The sequence below is a fragment of the Gopherus flavomarginatus genome, chromosome 3, assembly GCF_025201925.1.
Source record: "Gopherus flavomarginatus isolate rGopFla2 chromosome 3, rGopFla2.mat.asm, whole genome shotgun sequence".
NCBI lineage: Eukaryota > Metazoa > Chordata > Testudines > Testudinidae > Gopherus > Gopherus flavomarginatus.
The window spans coordinates 26042057-26064143 of NC_066619.1; the positions used below are offsets into that span (position 1 = coordinate 26042057).

The 22087-nt window shown below is 37.8% G+C and overlaps 1 protein-coding gene across 2 annotated transcripts in view; it reads left to right on the forward strand.

Annotated features, from left to right (window-relative positions):
- The window catches only part of LOC127046613 (sperm flagellar protein 2-like), a 42151-nt gene extending 20529 nt beyond the window's left edge, over nucleotides 1-21622 (forward strand). For both annotated transcript variants that reach the window (XM_050943827.1, XM_050943828.1), the window contains 5 exons: nucleotides 2070-2162; nucleotides 3989-4162; nucleotides 9208-9393; nucleotides 9613-9735; nucleotides 19964-21622. In XM_050943827.1, coding sequence (XP_050799784.1) covers nucleotides 2070-2162; nucleotides 3989-4162; nucleotides 9208-9393; nucleotides 9613-9735; nucleotides 19964-20041 — 654 coding nt within the window. In that variant the 3' untranslated portion in view covers nucleotides 20042-21622. The remainder of the gene's footprint in view (nucleotides 1-2069; nucleotides 2163-3988; nucleotides 4163-9207; nucleotides 9394-9612; nucleotides 9736-19963) is intronic.
- Nucleotides 21623-22087: the final 465 nt, after the last annotated feature.

Here is a 22087-nt window from a genome sequence, read left to right on the forward strand (position 1 = left end):
CTAAGTCACTTTTGAAAATGGATCTTAGGCTTCATTACCTAACTGCTTTTGAAAACTTTACCCAAAGTCTATTAAATTCTGCGGAACACCTCCAAAAGCCTTAGGATACCACAAATCATACCACAGAGATCCAGTGATTTTAACGGACAGCACAGTATATTGCAATTTTTCAACATAAATACGCATGGGAGAAAATGTAATCAGGAGTTTTTCAGACTTATGAAAACCAACACACAATTCTCCTTTCAGACAAAGTTTGAAATTAATAGGCATTTCTGCTCTCAGTTACACCTTGAAACTACATTGAAATCAATGGGATTGTATGGGGAAATGGAGGTCAGAATTTGCCTCACTGTATTTAAAGCTACCCTTTACAAACTTCATATCCTTCTCTTTGACATTTACAGATGTTTAGTCACTTTTACATGTTTAACTCTTTGATGTAGAATTAGCGAGTCATCATCTGTAGAACAGAACGCACTATAGAGTTAATGAGTCAGTAGTTACAATCCGGAAAGTAAGAAAAGAGCAATAGCACTGAGTTGGTAAAAGAGCTGTTCAGCCATGTAAGGATGTGTTATCTGTAAAGAAAAGCCAATGAACCCTTTGTTAAGGAGGACCTGCAAAGCTAACATGAAAATCCGCTTAATCTCTAAATTACCTGCTGAATTCTCCCTACTAACCTGTCTGTAGAAAGCATCCAGTACAGAAATTTATTTTAACAATTTTTCCCCTCTGAAATTCTCTTGGCACTTCCTGTGTTTTTGAAAAAACAGCTTAATACTGTATATTAACTCTGACTCTTGCAAAAATATTTGTATTAAAATGCAGAGTATTGTATGTTGTGAATGGTGGAAAAGATAATGATTCACCTAAAAGGGGAGAAAAGGACATGAAAAAGCTTTAATAAAGAAACAGTCCCAATAAGATTTGAACTTAGTGTATACATTGATAGGCTGTACAGTCTTTTGTCAACATTTCTGAAAATTTACAGGTATTATTTAGACGGCTTGAAAATACCCATATTGTTCTATTAATCCAATGAGAAATATATTCCGAATATTATTTTTAATTGAAAATAAGGTTTATAAAAGTTTAAACAAGGTTCATTCTCTATTTCATACTCACAATGTCATGACAATCATATTTATTTACTCTATATGTTGCTATTCCAAGAAGCAAACTATGAAAAAATAAACCTCAGTGAGACTAAAAGCAAGAATATTCTGACATTATATCTATATGCACAAACATTTTCCATAAACAGGCTACTGACCAAAATGAATTTTAAAATGATATCAATGGGAATTTTGCCTAAATAAAAGGTGCAAGTTTGGGTCCATAACAAGTAGGGACTAGATTGTGGCTTGTCCTGCATGTCCATGCAGTAGAGGAATGGCTTATAAGGTGTCCCCTTACTTCTTGCTGCTGACCTCCATAAGCCATTATGGGCACCTTCCCCCACTGTATGGACTGGGAGCGAGGCAGGAATGAGAAGCCTTGCCTCTGCCTCCCAAAATCCCAGCGAGCACAGTTTTATGGGTGCATCAGGAGGCTGTACAGTGTGTCAGTTATAGGGCAAGCAAAGGACACACCTCATCTGGTGAAGGGGGAAACCAAGAGGCAGATTGCAATTCTGCATCACAAACAGCTTCCTAATCTGCTCCTGGGGTAGTGGAACTATATGAAGAGTCATTTAGTAAATCCACAATTGACCCATAGGTATAGGCAAAAAGAATAAAGTTTCAGTGCTTGGTATTCTCAGGGGACTCTCTAGATACAAATTCATTCTTATATAGATAGTAGCAGTATAAAGTTTGAGTTGCTACCATAACATTCAGTATTTACTTGCTCATGAAAAGATTTTGTTGCAAAGTGTCCAAGTATCTAATTAAATTATTCATATTAAGCAGATTGTTACTTACAACAACAAATTCTGAACTTGAATAAATGCAGAGACAGATTTTATACTTTGTCACCCTAGCTCTTTGTGATTTTTAGAACAGAACAGTCCAGTCCCCTTTATTTCTTTTTAAGGGGATGAAACTCAGTAACTTTTTTTTTTTTAGGTTGGTTTATGGTTTAAAGGCAGTGAAGATTTTAAAATGCCAGAAAATCCTACAGAGCCTTTGCCTTTTAATAGACAGGAGCATCTTATAATGGTAACTATTGAAAACTGTAAATAATTTAAGGTATCATTTGTCTTTTTTAACACAATGGTCCTTTTTCTCAGTTCGCATGACCTCTTCTTTTGCAATGTTAATACCTACTTCTTTTACCTAGCCATTATTTCTTTCCAGAAAACTATAAAAGAAGATCTTGGGAGCAGTTGAGTCATAAATGACCATAGCTATCACTGATAACATGATAGCATGCATCCTACAAAGTGGGCATTCACCCACGAAAGTTCATGCTCCAATACATCTCTTAATCTATACAATGACATCCTATTACTTTTGTTACTTCTCCCAAACACTCTGGCACACTTGTTTGTCTCTCCACTTTTGCAAGGTCTTGTCTTTTAGACTTTAAATTCTCTGTCATTTACTCTACATCTGTACAGTGTTAATCACAACAGGGTCCTGACCTAGTTGAGGCCTTTAAGCAATTGCACAATACAAGTGTTAAATAACAGTAATGAAAATATAATAAGGAATTGAAATGAGCTGAATAACAATGGCTCATTGAATCAGTATTTTTTTGTGATGGCTGCCAACTTATGCTCCAGAATCTAAGCTTTCATTTATTAAAAATTAAGTCCAAGATTTAAAAACTGGGTGTCTAACGTTAGACTTCTGAATCTATATTTAGGCACTTAAAGGGAAATCAATCAGAACCACTTGATGCTCAAAACATTTGAAAATCAGACCATGTATTTAGGCAGCTATAGGTGTATTTAATAGCATATCTTTAGGCACCCATTTTTGACACCTTAGCCCAAACTCTAGCCCTTAAATTTGAACAAAACAAAACAAAACTAAACAACCATTTCAAAATGTAAATTGGGTATAAAGTGACACAGTGCTGCCTGGTTCAATCTGCAGACAGCCTAAAACAGTAGCTGTGAGAGGAAAAAAACAATCCCATGTACCTCAATGCTTTGTTCATTCCTAAACCTAATTATGATAATTTTTTGCAAAGGCCTCAGACATTGCTAGCACCTCAGTATCCCGTTTTCTGCCTGTAGCACACAGCAGTTTAGTCCCAAAGGGTTGAAATGCTTTAGTCTAACCCAAGTTATTGGTCTTAATATAGTGGTAACTGGTTGAAATTTAATGGCTGGTGATATACAGACTAGATTATCTAATGGTCACTACTCATTACAGCACACACGCAAAAAAAGAGAATCCTTTCTGTAGAAGCTACTATGAATGCTGTCTCATGTTGATGTCAGGACTGGGCAGCACGTAATTTTACATAAGACATTGGAAGACTATCACTGGTTTTTCCAATTTGACACCTTTTTGAGGATACTGTTTTCAGTATAGTTTGTGGTGAATACATTTTATTATTGATGAAGGGAGCTATGCAACAAATTCTTGGTGCACAATATAAAAATGCTTTTGGGAGCAAAAGTTTTGAGTAAATAACTTTTTTAAGAAAAGAAAAAAACGTACTTGCAAGAAAAAATAAGAAAAACCTGAGAATAGAAAGATGAATCTCGCACCCATTAATTTTAAGTATAGTGTACATGTTCATAGAGAGAGACATAGTGTATGTGTAAAGAAGAGGTAAAACGTCATAACTTTTTTGTGAGATTTTACAGATTCCTACTGAGTCTTTGAGAATCCTCACTGCTGAAAAGAAAATATTATAATGTAGATTTTCTTGATTTTCCCATAGGATCTCAACACTCTTTCTGAAAATATATTTCTCTTCAGCAGTCGCTACCTTGCATATACATTTAATCCTGTTCTCTATAGACTTTTGATTTAAATTGGCCAAATATCCTTTGCAGGAATTAATTTAAATGTTTTTCCTTTTCTAGTTTTTCTTTATTTTATTTGCGGATGCCAGAAAAGATCCCTCACAACTTGACTACACTAAGATGCTGCTTTATTTTGCTTCACATCCTGATGCTGTTGAGGGAGTGTACCGAGCGCTTAGTGTTGCTACGGGAACATACATCCGAAGAAGAAAAGAAGTTTCTCCTCCACATGTGGTAAAATGTTATTATATGAATCAGTAAATAGAGCCATAATGGTGCTGGCAAGTTATAATGTCTGGTCTGATGACTTAGGGTCAGATTCTGATACACTCACTCATTTTGGGTAGCAACTTTCTTCAGAAATAGTACTATTGACTACACAATACCAACTTCAGTAGAAATACTCAAAATAAGATGCTTCTCAATATGAGTAAGGCTATGAGGATCTATTCCTTGAGCAATAATACAATTGCAGGGCATTTCCTGGTAATAAATGTCCAGTACAGGCAAATTGAGGGCATCTTTTGGTCTAACCTCAGACCACTAAAGCCAGCTAGCTATTAATCCCCAGTAGATAAACTGCATCGTGGTTGTTACTGTTGCTGTTATAAGCAAAACAATTTTTTTCAATGTATCTGTGACACATGGCTAGAAAATCCTGCAAAATAAATAACCTTCAAATGACATGTGGGGAGATAATGTTTGTGGTTTTGTCTATTTACGTAAGTATGAGTAGGGTCGACAATATAATTAACAGTCCCAGTCTATGCTGTATTCTGAAAATTCAGAAGTCAAAAGAAGATCCTAGCATTTAAATGAATTGTAAACATAGGCTATCTTAGTATTCATCTCTCTTTGAAATGTACTGTGAATGGTGGAGGAACAAGCAAGTGGCCTAATGTTAATTCGTATAGCTAAGTACTGGTGATGGACCTCCTTCAGAGTCATCCTAATTACCTTTTGTTCTCTGAAGAACTCCAACTCGTCAAAAGACATGAAATTGTATAAAAGATCCTTGGATTCTGATTCTGTCATCTCAGATCTGCTTAGGCTTCATCAGGGGAAGTTTGAGTCACAAGACTGAGGTCCCAGTTATGCTGGTACGCCCTGAATATTATACTTGGACATTGGACTATAAATATGAACTATTTCTGAAAGAACTCATTGCAGCTACAAAGCTCACCATCTCTGCTATGAATCTGCACCTAAATGAATTTAACTCATGTCTTTATGTACATTGATTTTAACCATTCTCTCTCTCTCTCTTGTTTTTTTACTAAATTTTAGTTTAGTTAATAGGACTTGTCTGTAGCATGTATTCGGGTAAGATCTGAAACATTCATTAACCTGGGAGTTAATATGTCCAATCCTTTGAGATTGGTAGAACCTTTTCTTTTATATGCTGAAATAATATTTACAGACATTTTCATTATATTTGACGTGGGTACCTGGATGGAGGCCTGAGGCTGGATCACTTAAAGGGAACTGTGTTGTTTGGACTTCTGAGTGACCAGTAAGGTAATAAAGAAGTTGTTTTATGCTGGCTTGGTAAATCTAACTATTGGAATATCCACCAGCTTTTTGGAGATTGGCTGCCTCATTGTTTGCAGTTCACCCTAATTGAGTGACCACAGCTAGCCCCCACTAGGACCACAGTATCATTACCATTCTTAACTTTTTTTTCTGATATGTTTCTTGGGGATCTTAAAAAGTTTATTTTGGTATGTTTTTTCAAATATTTCAGTTCACTTGTTAGTCAGATGGATTAGTAACATATTGCTGTAAATTCAGTCATTTATGGCAAAGTTCAGTCTGAAAGTTCAAGACCATTATGAATATATTGACATGTTAAATGAACTCAACATTTTAACTATGTTCGTTATTTCTTTAGTGTGCTGAGCTGTTTTCCCAGTCTTTAATGACCCAAAGCTTTCAATACAATACCGATTACTTTGTACTCTTTTTACAAACGTATAAAAATCATGACTGATCTTTTAAGGTATGAATGCCACAATGTATTTCTTTTCATACCTTTTAAAGAGCTCAGTACATGTACACATGATGAAATCGCTCACCACATTTGCACAACCACAGTGACTACTACTTCCTTAACCTACTTAAACTGCAGTTCGACTCTGAAAAGTTATTGTATAAAAATGGCATTGTTTTGTTCCGCAGATCTACCCTGTGTGTATTCATAGTCACATCTTCTCACTTTTGTGACGACAATTAGTTTTTTTACTATTCTTTACCCCTCTTAGTTCTGTAGACCCAGTACAGCTTTGGGAAAAGGGAGCACAAGTATAACTGAGGCCAGAATTTGAAAGCAGAATCTTACATTTGGTAAAGAACACAGCTTGACTTTTAAGCTCCCAGGGAGAGTCTGAAAGATTGGAAGTTAAGGGGGAAAAAAAAAAAACTTTTTACTCGTAAGATGAGAATGCTTAATATGAAAATCTTTGAGGCACTATAAATGTGGAACCACTCTCTCCTATTTTTTGAGTTATTTTTCTGAGTAGTTTACATTTTAAATAAATGTAAAGCTAATACTAATATAAAGTAGACATTTCCAAATGCATAGTTGCATGATAATACATTTTAATTATAGTTTCTGTAATTTCAGGATAATTTATGGAGAATTTAGATTGTAAAAGAAGATTGACATTGTCCCTAGTTGGCTGCTAGTTGAAGATAGAGGAAGGATTTCTTTGTGGTTAAAGCTATCAAAGTTCAGACTTGGTTTTGTTGCAGGCTTCCTGTGTTACCTTGGACAGGTCACTTAATCTCTTTGTAACTCAGTTCTTCATGTATAACTAAAAACAATAATGTTCATAGTTATAAAACAGAGGGGCAGCTTTCTACAGCATCAGTACGTTATTCTTCTTGGTATCAAGCAGAGGAAAGCCTGAAATCTGGCTTGCTAAAATTCTAATTAGCCCTTTCTATCCCCCCTTTCCTTTGTTATTCTATATATTCATAGGTAGGGATGTTGAGGGATGCATTCTGTTTGTGAGGCATTATATTATTGTTTGTGAGGTGTTATTGTAGTCGGGGGACACAGAAGTTTCGAGACAGATATTTTTCTTTTAGATAACATCAGGTTTTAAACAGTTTCACTTTATAACAGCTTTATTTTTATGAGTTAGTGTTCAAAAAATTGTAATGCTGGAAAAACATTCTTTCAGAATATCCCTTCATCTTACGTTCTTCTTTGCATACATCTACAGTTTATTAGTAATGTTAAATAAATAAAAGAGTGAATAGCTGAAATCCTATTCTACTAAAGTCGGGAAGAGTTTTGCCACTGACTTCTGGTCCAAAATGTCACCCAATATGTTCAACAACCACCAGGGGGAATGGAATAAAAAATATATTGTGAGCTATAGTTGTGGTGTAGAAGAGTATATTTAAGTTAGTCAAACTCTGTGAAGTAAAAAGGCTTATAAGAGAATTTTGAAGTCCTCACTTTGTTTTTACATAACTTTTTTAAAAATAACACCAGTTAAAAATGATGTTACTTTAGCATCTGTATCTAATTTGGATATCGTTTATAAAGAGAAGTTAGTAGAAGTTATGATTTAAACACGTGCTGGAATATGTATTTACCCAATAAATACTTCTTTTAGTCTATCAAGTCAATTATCTTTGTACTGAAGCACATGGATACATATGTTTATTTGATAAAGGATTATGTCAACTGTTAGACTTAAATTAGCTAATTTTTTCACTTATTTGTTTCTCCCTTTCCACTAAAAAAAGTAAAATTAAAACTAAAAAGTTATGTTGTGACACCAGTTAAAAGGCAAGAAAGTTCGGAGATTTGAAAAATAGTTTACTCGGATAAAGAAATCAGAAAAACACTCTATTCTGCTAGATGTTTCAAACATGCCAATCTCCACAATATCTAGTTGCCATATATAGTAAATTTAAGGGAAGCATCATTTCTCCAAGTGTGTCTCATATATTCAAACAGAACATACTCTCAGCTCATTTGTTTTATGCTGGCATTTTAAGGACTTACAGTCAGCTGTTGCATACTCCAAGGACATACTGCTGTGCCATAGTGCAAATGTTGCTGCTGATGGAAGGCTTGAACAGGCAGTTGCATCTTGCATCCCATTCTAATGATTGCCAGACTCACACATTTTGATTTTGTGTGGTAAGGAATTCCACAGCTGAGGGTCTTTCACTGAAAACGCTCAAAAACCAGGTCCCAAGAGTTTTGCCCTAGGGTTCTATTAGTAACAAAACCCCTGCTGATTGGAGGTAAGGAGAAAGAAAGATGGGCTCTGAGATAGGTGGGCTCTGAGCTGTTCAGGGCAAAGATAACAAAGACCCTGAGCCGCCTATATTGGAGAGAAAGCCAGTATAGGGTGCATACTACTGATGTGATATACTCTCAAGAATCTCTCTTAATAAAAAAAATGGGCTGAATGTTGAATTTTTTGGAATTTCTTTGTGGCCTTAGTGGTTAGCCCTAGATAGAGTGTATTTGGCAGTCTAATCTAGAGGTAGCTAAGTCATCAATCACCTTTGTGCTCACAAATCTCTACTCCTTGCCTTCCCTCTTTATCCGGGCTCTCCTCTGTTCCTGTATCTGATATTGCCTCATGGATGTCCCACCACTCCTTTATACTAAACCTGTCAAAAGCCAAAAATTCTGATCTTTCCTCCTAAACTCTTTCTCCTTTCCTATTTCCATGGGAAGGCCTGGCAAGGCTACTGCAACCATTTGGCTAATGTAGCCTTCATGGAGCAGCTCAATGGCCTGGAGTAGAAGAATCCCTTCTTACCTTCATCATGTGAACATCCCCAGTGCCTGGAGAGGACTTCCCCTATAGTCTAATTCACAAAATTCTGTTATTTGTATTGGTCTAGCAGTCCCTAATGTAAATTAGTGATTAATATGAAGAACACAATATTAAAAACACAATAAAGCAAATAGCAGTTTACATCTATATATATAGTTAAGACTATTTTGAGAGCAGCTACTTCATCCAGTGTTCTGAAAGATATTACTATAACAGGGCTTTGGACCTGATCCTGACTGAGTACTCACAGCTTCCACTGATGTCAACGGGAGTTGTGGGTACCCATTACTCTCAAAAGCCATATATTCCAGTTACGGATTTTGTTTGTGTATGGTTATTTCCATCATAAGAATGGATATTTGGAAGTATATCCTCAATGATTCTTAATAAATGTCAAACTGAAATGTATGACCAAGTGCTAGACCACTTACCACTGAATCATAATATATAAATGCTTTCTTTCCCCAGTCTCTTTCCCACACTGATATGCTGATAAAGAAGGAACCTTTGGTGGAAAAAGAAGAAATCTTATATTGCACAGATGAGGGAAGAATTTCTATGGCAACTCTACAAAGAGTTTTCCATCACGAAGGAAGTAAAGCTGGTGACAACCATAGATTCAGTAGTCAGCAGAAGGCAGGCAGTAATAATAAGGTTGGTTGGTTAAGCTAAAGAAAGTTCTATCTGTTGCAATATAAGGACAACATTTAGATTAAGCACATCATTGTAATTATGTTAACAGCATATTTTTAAAGTAATGTTTTAACCCCTCAGCAAGAATATCTTATAGAAATACACACTGTAATATCTGTTTTATGAAGTGATTCTTTTTCAGTTTTCGTAATAAATAAAGCAAGATTTTTTTTCTTGAAGCATTTCAGAAAAATATACGAGGAACTGGGCTCTGAGGATCTGAAACCCATTCCAGTTACCATTCTTTTGAAGCATCCTTTCATTCAGGACTTGATTAACAACTACCAGGGATACAAACTTCCTGTAAGTATTTCGTTTCTGAGAGGGCCTACTTTGTAAGTGTACAGAAATCTGGAATGTGTACTATTCTAGAAATTTAAATTTAATGGTAAGAAATACTTCAAATTCACAAGCGTAGACTCTTTATGGGCATTACAGATTGCTCAGTCCAGATTGTGTGTGGCCATTGCATGGGTGCCTGGTATGGGAGAAGGTGCAAGGAGCCGTACCTTTCCCCATGCACAAGGGACATACATGCATTCAGAGGAGAGATGATCACCCCCATGGGCACAAGTCACACAAAAGCAGGCAGGGAAAAGACTGATCCTAGAGTTGGCCAGGTAGAGCTGGCAAGGCCAGTTAAAGGTATGGTGCAACATGCACATTCCTCCTGTGTGCTTGAGATCTAACGGAGAGACTGTGCCTGCCAAGGTACAGTCTCTCTAAGTTCCTTCTTGGGTAGAGTGACTTCGCTCCACCTCCTGCATAGTTAGTGTCTTAATGGCATGTTCTGGTCATAAGTCATTAAAGATAAGATAATCTATCTGCTTCTATTTCATATAGGATGCTGTAAACGTCCGCTGTTGGGGTTTCGCCGCTCCCCGGGGTGGCTGGGAGCCAGGCCGCCTCACCACACGAGTCCAGTGTGTTGGTAAATTAGCCGGGTGGGTCAGGAAACAGCCAGGAGCTCAGGCCCTCAGGCAGGTGCTGAGCAAACAGTCTCGTATTGGAAACCCAGGCCCTAGGTCAGGGTGGAGCAACAAATGACAGTTCAGGGCTCAGACCCTCAGGCAGGGGCTGAGCAAACAGTTCAGTAATTTAAGCCCAGGCCCTAGGTCAGGCTGGGGCAGCAAACAAGAGTTCAGGGCTCAGACCCTCGGGCAGGGGCTGAGCAAACAGTTCAATAGTTTAAGAAGCCCAGGCTCCTGGGCCTGAGCGTCGGATGAGGGAGAGACTGCCACCCGTAAGTGGGGTGGCAGGGGGGACGCAGGCCCATCCACTCCTCTGCGTCCCAGCCCGGGTCCCTAACAGCAGCAGGCAGCCTGCTGCTGTGTCAGTGGGGATCCTGGCCGCAACACACTGACATTGGCTATGGGTGTGCTGCAGCCAGACTAGGGTCGGCTGCCCCCGGGCTACTTCTGACCTCCCCCTCTACCGGTACCTCTGTCTCAGCAGTGTCTTCCACAGCATCTCACATCATGGGCTCCTCAGGATACTGAGCGAGGGGTAAACTGGGCAGCTCCTCGGGGTCCCTTTGTACTGGTCGGCTTAGGGGTTCTTCCAGTGTCTGGCCGGCGTCCAGTCTCCGCAGGTATTGCCAGTCCTCGGTTCAGTCGCAGATGGCAGGAGTCTCCCCAGCGGGAGCTAGGGCATCAGCGTCTGGCCTTTCCGGCAGCCAGGCAGCTTCTGAGCCCTGGGGCTGGGCTTTTATACTTCCTGCCCTGTGCCTTGACCTCTGGGGGGCAGGTGCAGGCTCCAACAACTCCGCCCACTTTGGCGTCCGTAGAGACTCGTCGCTCTCTGGGGCGGCTGGGAGCCAGGCCACCTCACTACAGATGCCAAATGAATGAAACCTTATAAATAACATAAAAAATTAAGTATTTAAAAAATAAAAACATGCTATGTAAATACAAAAACATTGCTACTTTAGTGTTAAGGTTTAAATACTGAGCAAGATTGTGGCATTTAGCCATTGGCTTGAGTAAGGCAACACAAAACAAACAGCTATGTCAGATTGTTGTACATAAAGCTACCAGAATGCTTTACTTGAATCCACATTATCCAAATAAACAAGAAGAAAACTGGTTAAAATGGGCACATTAGGAAGAGGAACAACAGGCATCTTTGGTTCACATTTTAGGAGATGATCAGTTGCCTTCTCTTCATCTTGTTCAGTAAAACTATTCTTCATGCCGAGGGAAAGGACCTAGCGGTATGATAGTAAAACCTCACGTCCCAACAAGTTGTATTAATGATGATGGTCCATGTGTTGGCAGTGATGCCACTCAATAAGTTTGTAAGTGCTCTCCAGAACAGAAAAATATAAAAGGATTGGCAAATTTATTTCATTAGAAGCTTCCAATTAAAATAAATTTATTTTTGATATTCCTTAAATGCCCATGTTCTCCCATTTAAAAAATAATTTGTCCTGTTATAACTAACAAGGATAAAAAAACTGAAATAAGCAATTCTCTAGGTCCAGTTAACTGATTAGAGGGAATTCCTTGGCTCCATGGTGCTTATATAAGTAAAACATTTTCTTGTAACTATATTTTAGTTCAAAAAGACCTCTCTCTGTAACTTTAGTCCAACTTTGGTCAGTTTAGGCCAGATTCCTATTGGCACTACAGTCACTTTTCACTGCTAGACTGCTGTAAAGTGGCCTTAGAGTAAATGAAAATATGGCCCTACAAAATTTCAGCACAGGAGTGGATTTGCTGATTTTGCAAAATAAGTGCATTGACTCTAGGCTCTGTGTCTGTTTCACTGGAAGATGCTATTCATCCTTTGCACTGTGGTTGAATTATGGGAAGGAACTATTTGTTTTCCATTTTCCTTTGCCCATTACTCCACAAGGGTCTCCAGTTTGGCATGCTTCTTCAGAACTGGTGGTTCACGTTTGAGAGTTCTCTGGATCAGCCTCTGTGCCTGATGCAATGGAGTGTGAAACTCACCTGGGGATTCTCAGATCTGAGACACTCCCCAGTGACTAGCCTTCCTCATTTAAACTTAGGGTTTGGTGTCTGTCTCACATTTCTGATGGTAAACTAGGTTATTGAAAGCTGAGATTACCCACCATTACCCATGGTGTTCTTTGGCCATATTAGAATTTATAGGCTCTACCTTCTAGGACAGTGTTTCTTAACTATAGCCACCATAGCCGCATGTGACCACCAGGGGCTTTTCTTGTGGTCACAGCCTCCTGGGTACTGATTGGGAGGGGAGGTGGGGAGAAGCGGTGGCCCCTCCCCAGGGCTGCCAACAGGGGTTGAACCCTGCCCCCCTCTGGAGACACAGAGTGGAGGAGCAGGCAGCCAGTGAGTTCCCCACCTTCCTGGGAATGGGGGGGCTGGGCTTCATCTCTGGATGGCAGAAGGCAGGCTGCAGCTGTGGGGCTTCAGGCTGCAGCCGCAGGGCTTTGGGCTCTGGCCAGGGGCCCTGGTCTCTGCCACAGGCCCCAGACTCCATCTGTGAGGTTTCAGCCTCCATCTCCTGACCACATGGCAATGAGCTTCAGCCCCAGGCTCACCACCACTTTTCTGTCACATCTGGCCCCCACTGCCTTCTCCAGCCCTGGGCTTCGGCCATGCAGTGGCGGTTCCATCCCCTGGCCACAGGGCTTCAGGCTCAGGCCCTGGGATCTTACCGTGGGGCTTCAGACTCGGGCCCTGGAATCTGACCGTGGAGCTTCGGGCTCAGGCTCCAGGATCTGGCTGCAAGGCTTCAGGCCCAGGCCCTGGCCATGAGGCTTCAGGCTCGGCCCCTGGGCTTGGGCCTGGCTCCTGCCCCCAACCCCAGCTCTGGCTCTATGGTGGTGGCTCTGACCCCAGGCTCACCCTCCCCCCCTTTGCCCCTGGCACCTGCTGCCTCTCCTGTCCTCCCATCCATGCCCCCATTGCCACTGACCCCTGATGGCTCCCTACGCACCTGCCCATTCACAGCTTAATTCGGCCCTGGCCTTGCCAGGGCTGAGTAAATCTGCTGTGAAAAGTGATATTTGTATGTTAATATCACTTTTCACGACAGACTTAGTAGCTAGCTGGGAGGCTGTGAAAAGTGATATTAACATACAAGTATCACTTGTCATAGCAGCAGACTTACTAACAAGTCTAAAAATAAAAAGCAACCAAATAAACAACAAAAACAACAACAAAAAAGGCAAGAAAGTGTAAAACACCTTATTTGTGTTTCTGTTCTGTTAAGTAAATCCAGTAAAGAATAGAGACAACTGTACGTTATTTTTATTATTGAGTCTGCAAAAACAAAACCCACATAAATAAATTACGATGATTTGGACATGCATATGTGGATATTTTATTTGTTTTTCCTAAATCTAATTAAGTATTTTAGGAAAAATTGTCAGAGTAGCCACCAGCAGGAGTTGGTGGTCATACTCTGAGGCAACCAAAAAAATTGTTATGAGAACCACTAGGAGTCAGTTTTCCCAGGGAAGGTCTCCATGTGAAGATTTCTGAGAAGTCAGCTCCTTCAACTTCTTTCCCTCCTTAGAAAACTTTGAGTGTATTTACAGTCCATAGTATATCGATAAGCATTCTGGTTCTTCTGATGTAAATGGAGATGGTCAGGATCCTAAGAAGACCAATCAGTCTTTCTCCCTGAATGCAAATGTAGGATCTTCTTTACTACACCATCTGATGATTTCTAGAACTTTAAAAACCTGTGTGGATATAATGTGGAAGCTCTGAATATGGAATTTGTGGTGGGTCAAGGTGAGATTAGCTGATCACTCAGTATGTTACAGTTGAACCAGAAAGGCATAGTAACATGTACAATAAACAAAGGTCTCCTGTAGGCCATCTTAAGACCTGTGGCTCACACCTGCATGTATGCCAGCTGTATCAAAGTGAAGAGGTAAGTAGTATCAAGTATCCCAATATAAATGTAAGGTTTTTTTTCAGTGTTTGCAATGTTATTGTAGCATGTTGGTCCCAGGATATTAGAGAGACAAGGTGGGTGAGGCAATATCTTTTATTGGACCAACTTCTGCTGGTGTAAGAGAAAAGCTTTCAAGCTACACAGACCTCTTCTTCTGTTTATTGGCATCCTGCTTCTAGATCACTAGAAGTCTTAACTGCCAACAAAAGAACCAAGCCAGGGAGAACTTTCAGATCAGTGCCAAAGGAGAAGTAGGCAAAGTCTATTGATGCGCTAAGCAGCAAATCATCAGCAAGTCTACGATTCATAGGTTCCAAGGCAAGAAGTGACCATTGTGACCATTTAGTCTGATCTCCTATATAACAGAGCCTATAGAGCGCCCCAAAATAATTGCTTTTGAACTAGAACATGTCTTATAAAACCAATCCAATCTTAATTTAAAAATTGCCAGTGATGGATAATTGTGCATTGCAAATTATCAGACATTGCTATGAAATACTATTTCTGTTTGTGAGACAAATTTCTCCCACTGTTGGACCATCTGTGCAAGGAGGAGCATAGGAAGCTAGAACTATAGTAACTAAGGCCAAAATAAGTTGTTAACCAACATTGTGTCTTCCATCTTAACTAAACTGCTAACCTCCCAGTAGTCCAACCTAAACTTCACTCACTTCCAAGAGAAGCTATTACATAGCGTAGAGCTCAGATTTTTAAATTACGTTAACATTTCTTAGCAGCTGTCTTGATAGTACTAAATATATATAAATTGCCTACATTGTTTGTAGCTTGCGAGTTAAGTTCAGAAGTGGCACAATCTCCAAAGTTTGCCTAAGAAGATTAAACGATATATGCAAATTTGCATAGTACCTGAGGGTCTTAGGACATAGTCTCTAAACCAAAATTACTTCTGCAGCATGTCTCAGGAATACTTTTATTTCTGAAGATACATAAGGCAGTCTGGAGCTCAAGTAATACATTTATCTCTTGATCTGGCAGTTAGATCTGATGCTTGCATATCTTGACTTGGCAGCTTGACTTGGCTTGATGCAGACCTGAAATCTTTATTTAACTATTACCCTCAGTCTTTTCTCTTTTGAGGGTTTTTATTGCTAATTAATCTCAACGGACATGGTGATCTGTACTCATAGTACTGAAAAAGAAAGCAAAGTTACATCCAGTAACAGTACTTACAGGTGTGGTTCCACAATCTCCAATTCTTTGGAATCTTTCTTTAAAATTCTGATCAAGTGGGAAAAAACTAAGGTCATAGCTCCTTATACAACTTTGCCTTAATTGCGCGTATTCATGAAGGAGCATAATCATGGTCCTTGTGGCCACTATATCCTTTCCATAGAATTCTGACCACAGTGTCCAAAACACATGCACTCTCAGGAATATAGTTCTATTCATACAACCTCTTCAAAGAACTACATTTGATAGGTAGGTAAACTTCCCTTTTCCCAGGAAGCAGAATTAAGAATACAGTAGTTTTAACATAAAAGATTTTTCCATATATCCTCAACTGAATATAAAAATCTTTATAAAAAATGAAGTTCAACCGCAGTGCTGCTATTTTGAGATCTTTTGCAAGATAAGTATAGCAAAGCTAGGGTGTGGTTTCTAAGGTTAAAATGTTGCTACTTCTGCTGTCATAAACACTAGTTGCAGAAAAATATTTAGGTAGATACAGATGAAATATTTTCTTTTAAATATAAAATTCAGGATTTTAAAATATACATGTTGGAGCACTGGCTGGCTTAGGAAACTGGTTATGAATTAGAAAGCCTTTCATTTCTGGGTCACCAGTTCAAATCAAACCAATGGTATCCTGATCAAAAATAATTATCCTCTGATAGGATGTTTGCTGACCTATTTGAAGTGAGTTTGTTGGCTCAGTCCAATTTCTTGTGGACCAGTAACCATATCATAAATCACCACCGCTGTTTGGTACCCTTTTTGTTAGCCTCAGCACAAAGACCAAGGACTGAATAGACACAAAAATTTTATTACCATTGTATCTCTGGCCTTTTCTGTCCAGATTAGAACTGTGGAGCAAGCTCTCTGTCACAACCTATCCATTTTTTGGCTTATTAGACAACTTCATTCTTTAGTGTTGTCAGTCTACACTTGTCACCAGCACACGCAGTGTGTGTGTGTGTGTGTGTGTGTGTGTGTGTGTGTAAGCATTTATTTAAGTTCAGAACTGTCAAAAATTTCTATTGAATACATTTTTAATAATACTCTTTTCATTGTAATAAAATTACAAAAATAGTCTACAATAGATCTTTAACATCTACTAATACCTCCTTACTGTTTAGAATAACCACTTATTTCCAGTGGAATACTTCGATCTTAGTTAATGAGGTCAATGGGCACAGTTTGACGACTGGTATCTTTTTTTCCCCAGTTTGCCATTATCTTTTTTTGTCTCTCATCCAAAATAAAATGTACAGGTTTTTTTTATGTATGCTATGTTACTGTAGCCATGTCAGTCCCAGGGTATTAGAGGGACAAGGTGGGTGAAGTGAAATCTCTTCTTCTGTGCAAGCTTGCAAGCTTCTCTCTCTCACCAACAGAAGTTGGTTCAATGAAAGATATTACTTCGCCCACCTCGCCTCTCAGTTTTTCTAAAGCATTTGACACTATTATGTTATTTATGCATAAAGATTATTTAAGTTCCTTTTTGTTCCAAATCTCTTAGTTTAGCATATCAAAGCACAGATTTCAAATACATTTATATAGTATTTTATGTGTGTGTGTGTGTGTGTGTGTGTGTGTGTACACGTATATTTTAAATAAATGTAACTATTTAGGCACTTCCTTCCAGGCTGCTCCTCCTAAAGTAATTGTAACTTAATATAATTATTAAACATCTACATATCAGTAGCACCTAGAGGCCTTGTTAAATTCATAGTACCATTGTGCTAGGTATTGTACTAATGTACAGGGAATGATAGTCCCTGCCCCAAAGAGTTTACATAGACCATTTCATGTAACTTTTGTAAAATTTACATTAGCAATAGTTTTTTAAACATACATGTGTCTTAATATGGATTCAACACTTGATATAACATTTGACAATGAAGAAATACACTGCTTCAATTCATAAGGACAATTCCTGTAGTCCCTACTTAGTAAGGACAGCAAGCTGCCACCCCCTCTTCCCCTCCCCCACTCCGCCATGCACAGTAGATAAGGTTTAATACTTGGAGCAGGAGGAGCATTGATGAATCACTCTTAGCCCGTGCTCACGATACTTCTGAAACTTGAGAAACATTTTCTATGTGGTGTGGTGTATTGGTGCACAAGGAGTGGAAAATTTAACTCAACTCCTAAAAGGGACTATAAGTACATTTTTGAAAAGTGAGATCAATGTGTGTGGTCTCACGCCATCATGTGTTCCATCAAGGAGGACATAAGAAGTGTAAACATACGTGAAAAAATATTTTTCTTCAGTTGCTAATAATAATGATAAACATTGGTTCAGATAACAAGAGATATTATTCTTGTATGAAGCTGAAGAAAGGCACATTTCTGTCTATTGGAGCTATTGATCAGGAGCAGAAAAAGTTACCTCTGCAGTGCATTTGAGGTCGAGAGCTTTGGTTTCTTTTGTAATTGTAATTTGAAGTTGCCCAGAAGGAGGTTTCCTTTGTACATGTACCATTTTCTTAAATGCTACGCTGTCATTTTCCTCACTGCATCAGATCATGGACCGTATGAATCCTTGCTCATTTTTAGAGTAATATTATACTATACAAATATATTTTAATCTTGTAGGTAGAATTTCTGCTTCCTGCCCATGCAGCATGTCAGAGGTGCACCTCTGCACTTTTTCCATGATAACAAATAGTAACTTCTTGTAGTTTTACTGATTTTTCACAACTGTATATTTTAAAGTGAAAACTTGAGTAATAAAACACATTCTAGAGTGTCAGAAGCATTACAATTAACTAGTATCAGCATTTACCTCATGTGGTACTGATAAGTACTGATAATGAACTTGCTGACGCTTCCATTTGCTAACATTTTATTTCTGTATAACCGGAACTGAAACATCTGTTTCTGAATCATTGTGCTGAAAAGAGGCTGTTTTAAACTGAACCATTCTTCCAGCTAATCCTAAAGTGTTATCACTAACTTGTAAAACAAAAGGCCAGTGAAATGCTTTACTGCTTTTTGTCTAGTGAACTATCAACAATTATGGATAATTTTGTGGTTCAAAAAAAAAAGAGAAAAGCTGGACTTTAAAAATTTGGAGAAAATATATTAGCTGAGAAAGAAGTATTTAAACATAATGTGGTTTATTTTATAAAACCTGTGGATTTGGCCTAGAACATGAAAAAATATTTTTCACATATGTTTTCTGCTTAAGGTAAAATTGTAATCACCAATGTTTTAATATCAGACACTAGAAAGCTAATAGTTTGCTGTTCATGTTTTTACTGAAAACTCAGTACACTATGTCTTTAATGTAATTGTTCATCTTCTTTGCTATGTGAAAGGGGTCACCAGTACAAAAGTTTGAGAACCACTGTTTTATAGTTTAGTTAATGGGGGAGGGACAGGAATAGAGAGAGAGGAAAAACAAAAACAGCAACAAAAGCCACATTTGTTCACATGCCAAGTAGAGCCTCCTCTCCTGGAAAAGAAGAGGAAAAGATTCATGAAGCCACCAGGCAGACCTAACTTACCAGGGAAGCACCTAGATACTGCCCTGGAGCGTACGCTAGGAAACCCTAAGATAGGCAGACAGATAAAAAATCTATGGTGAAAATTCATACCATTGTATCAAATATGTAGTGAGACAGAAATATCAGTGGCATCAACATGGGACTTTCTTTTATTATTTTAGTTACACATTACATAAATAGGAAAGAGTCTTTTCACAAAGATTAACTGTCAAAATTGAACCAGCTAAAGGAAAGATTCTGAGTCAGCCACCATTTCCTAAGCTCTTCTCTAGGTATTGTAGCATTTGTAGTACAAAACACACACTGATTCAAGAACCCTCCAGTGCCTAGATAAGAAGATAGATTGAAGCCTTAAGACTGAATTTCCTGGATTTGGTTACTTAAAATCCAAATTTGACATAAATTAAGAGCAATACACCTTGACATCCCCATCACATGCTTGAAGCACCACATCATGTTTTATTTGGAACAATACATATAACAATTCCATAGTGGAAAAGAAGTGATTGGTTTATTCTGTAATACTAGACAATTATTTTTGTAATTCATGACATGTTAACCTGTAATTGTTTGGTCTGATAATATCATGTTACAGTAGTATGGAGCTGTGATAATGGCATTATACAAATGAAATAAAAAGATGTAATTTTCTTTGCAAAATATTCTATTGAACCTTAGCCCAGTGACAGTGCCAATATTTCTTAAATAAATTAAATAAAGAGTATGTTGAGTATCTTATTTGATATATGGAAAGAGAGATTTACATGACTAAATCCCAATTAAAATGCAAGTTATACACGTACACCTCCTGCTCATTAATAGTATAGTCAGCTTCTGGAAAGGCAGAGATTGTTACTTACTAATTTATGACAGTTTTAATTGTGACCTAAAAGTTACTTGACATGTTCTTTTAACTTTGTTTTCAATTTTCTTGTGTGTAGGATATTAAAGTGATTCTACAAAGAGATGAGCAGACACAATCAACTGATGGAGAAATATATAAAGATGTTAAAATATGAAAAAAAAATTAAACAGTAAGGGAGGTATTTGTAGGAATTAGGACTTGTGGTCTACTGATGTGAGTAAGGATTGCTGGTCAAGTCCTATAATAATTAAGCATATTACATGCTATCTATACTCTGCTTTAAATAAAAGTGCTTGATTAAAGAAGTTTAGTTATTTCAGATAAAATATTCTGCTAAATAAAATGAAGCTGATTTTTAGTTGTTGACTAGTAATATGTTCTTTAATAATTTTATAGGAATAGAACATCTCCCAGTCCTATGTGCAAAGTCATCTTTTGTTAATACTGATGGAATATAACACAAACATTTGTTAATTGTTAATTGTATACAGCATCTCATAATTTCTAGTTAATAAACTAATAATGGAAATGAAAACAGAATTTTCTCTCAATTAAATTCGGACGAATTACTGAAAAGCCATAATGTATACAAAACATCTGAAACATGTGAAAGCCATAATGTATATGAAAGCGTCTGACAAAGTGGGTATTCACCCCCAAAACTTATGCTCCAATACTTCTGTTAGTCTATAAGGTGCCACAGGACTCTTTGCCTGTATATAAATTGTAATACTTATTGATATTAGCAGAGATATCTAACCCTTGTTTCTTAATGTTTCAATTTTTAACATATTCTTTCTAGATAAATTCTAATTACAACCTTTTAGAGTATTTCCAAGCTCATTTAAAGTGCAAGAACACAGTGTGAGCAATAGTAAAATAGTAAAATTTCTCTGTGAACTTTCAAATAATTGTCATGCTATATGGAATCATTGAATCAAAGTTCTTGAAGGGAGTCATTTATTAAATAATACTATATATTACAGGTACGAAAGGACAATCTTCTATGCAACTCAGGTTCAAGCTTTGTTTACCTGGGATGGTGCTCTATCTGGCATTCTGTACAGCACAGAGCAACATGTACTTGGCTGTATAACATACTCTTTGTTAGTACCAAATAAGATCTTGGTGAAACTTTCTTCTCTTTCACCTCTACAGAAGTTGCCCAACCTTTTTTCTCCATCCATTTTTTTTACTGCATCTCCTAGCTGAAGTTTTGGAAAAGTTTTCATGTAATTATGCTTGTCAAGATGACTTTTCTATTTTTTTATTATTCTCTTATTAGTACGTTTTAAACTTTCACCATGTAGGATGCAAATTCTTCAAGGTGGGAACTATCTATAGTTTTTATTTGTCTATTGAGTGTCAGTAGAGCTGAATTGAATTTAGTCATTGTATTCAGCATTGCTCTGTAAATTAGTTAAGCTAAGAATGCCTTTTCCTACAAAATTTCTTTAGCTATCTAACTCTTTCAGCTTCTCCATTCTCTTAAGGATAATGAGAGCTAATAATAATAGGAAGGGAACTGTATTTTTTCATGAAATTTGTATCTCTAAATTGTAGACCATTGTCTGTAACTAGTTTCTCTGGAATTCCCCAATGAGCAAATATATTCTTTAACTTTCCAGTTATGCTCATTTTTGTGGCATATGCACATTTGTAAGCATTCTGACTAATGGCTATAGCAGCTAGGTACTTGTGACTGTCTAGCTCGCACAGATCAATAAACGTACACTTTCAGGACATGACACGTAAAAGTGCCCTTCTTTTGTATTGGTTTATTAACCTGGCAGCATGCACAGTAGTATCCACTTTCTCGCTGTCTACTTATACCTGGCTAACACACTGTCATTTTGGCATGTTTTCTGCATTTGTTAATACCCTGGTGACCATCGTGTATTTTATTCAAAAATTCCTCCCAGCAAAGTGTTTAAGCATGAGTTTAACACTAAAAGGCTACTAATAAACTTAAAATTAAGCTCATGCTTAAGTGCTTTCCTGAATCAGGGCTATTTTATCAACACAGAGTAACAAGCCTTTGACCTCTGTTAAGCAATTTATCTCTGCACAGAATACTCTTTAATTTTTATATATATCTTTATTGCATTTTGGCCATATATCCTAGATATTTTGTAGTAGTAACTGAAGCTCATAACTGTGATTAGAATATTCTCTTTAAGGTTTGGGAAGTGGTTTGCTT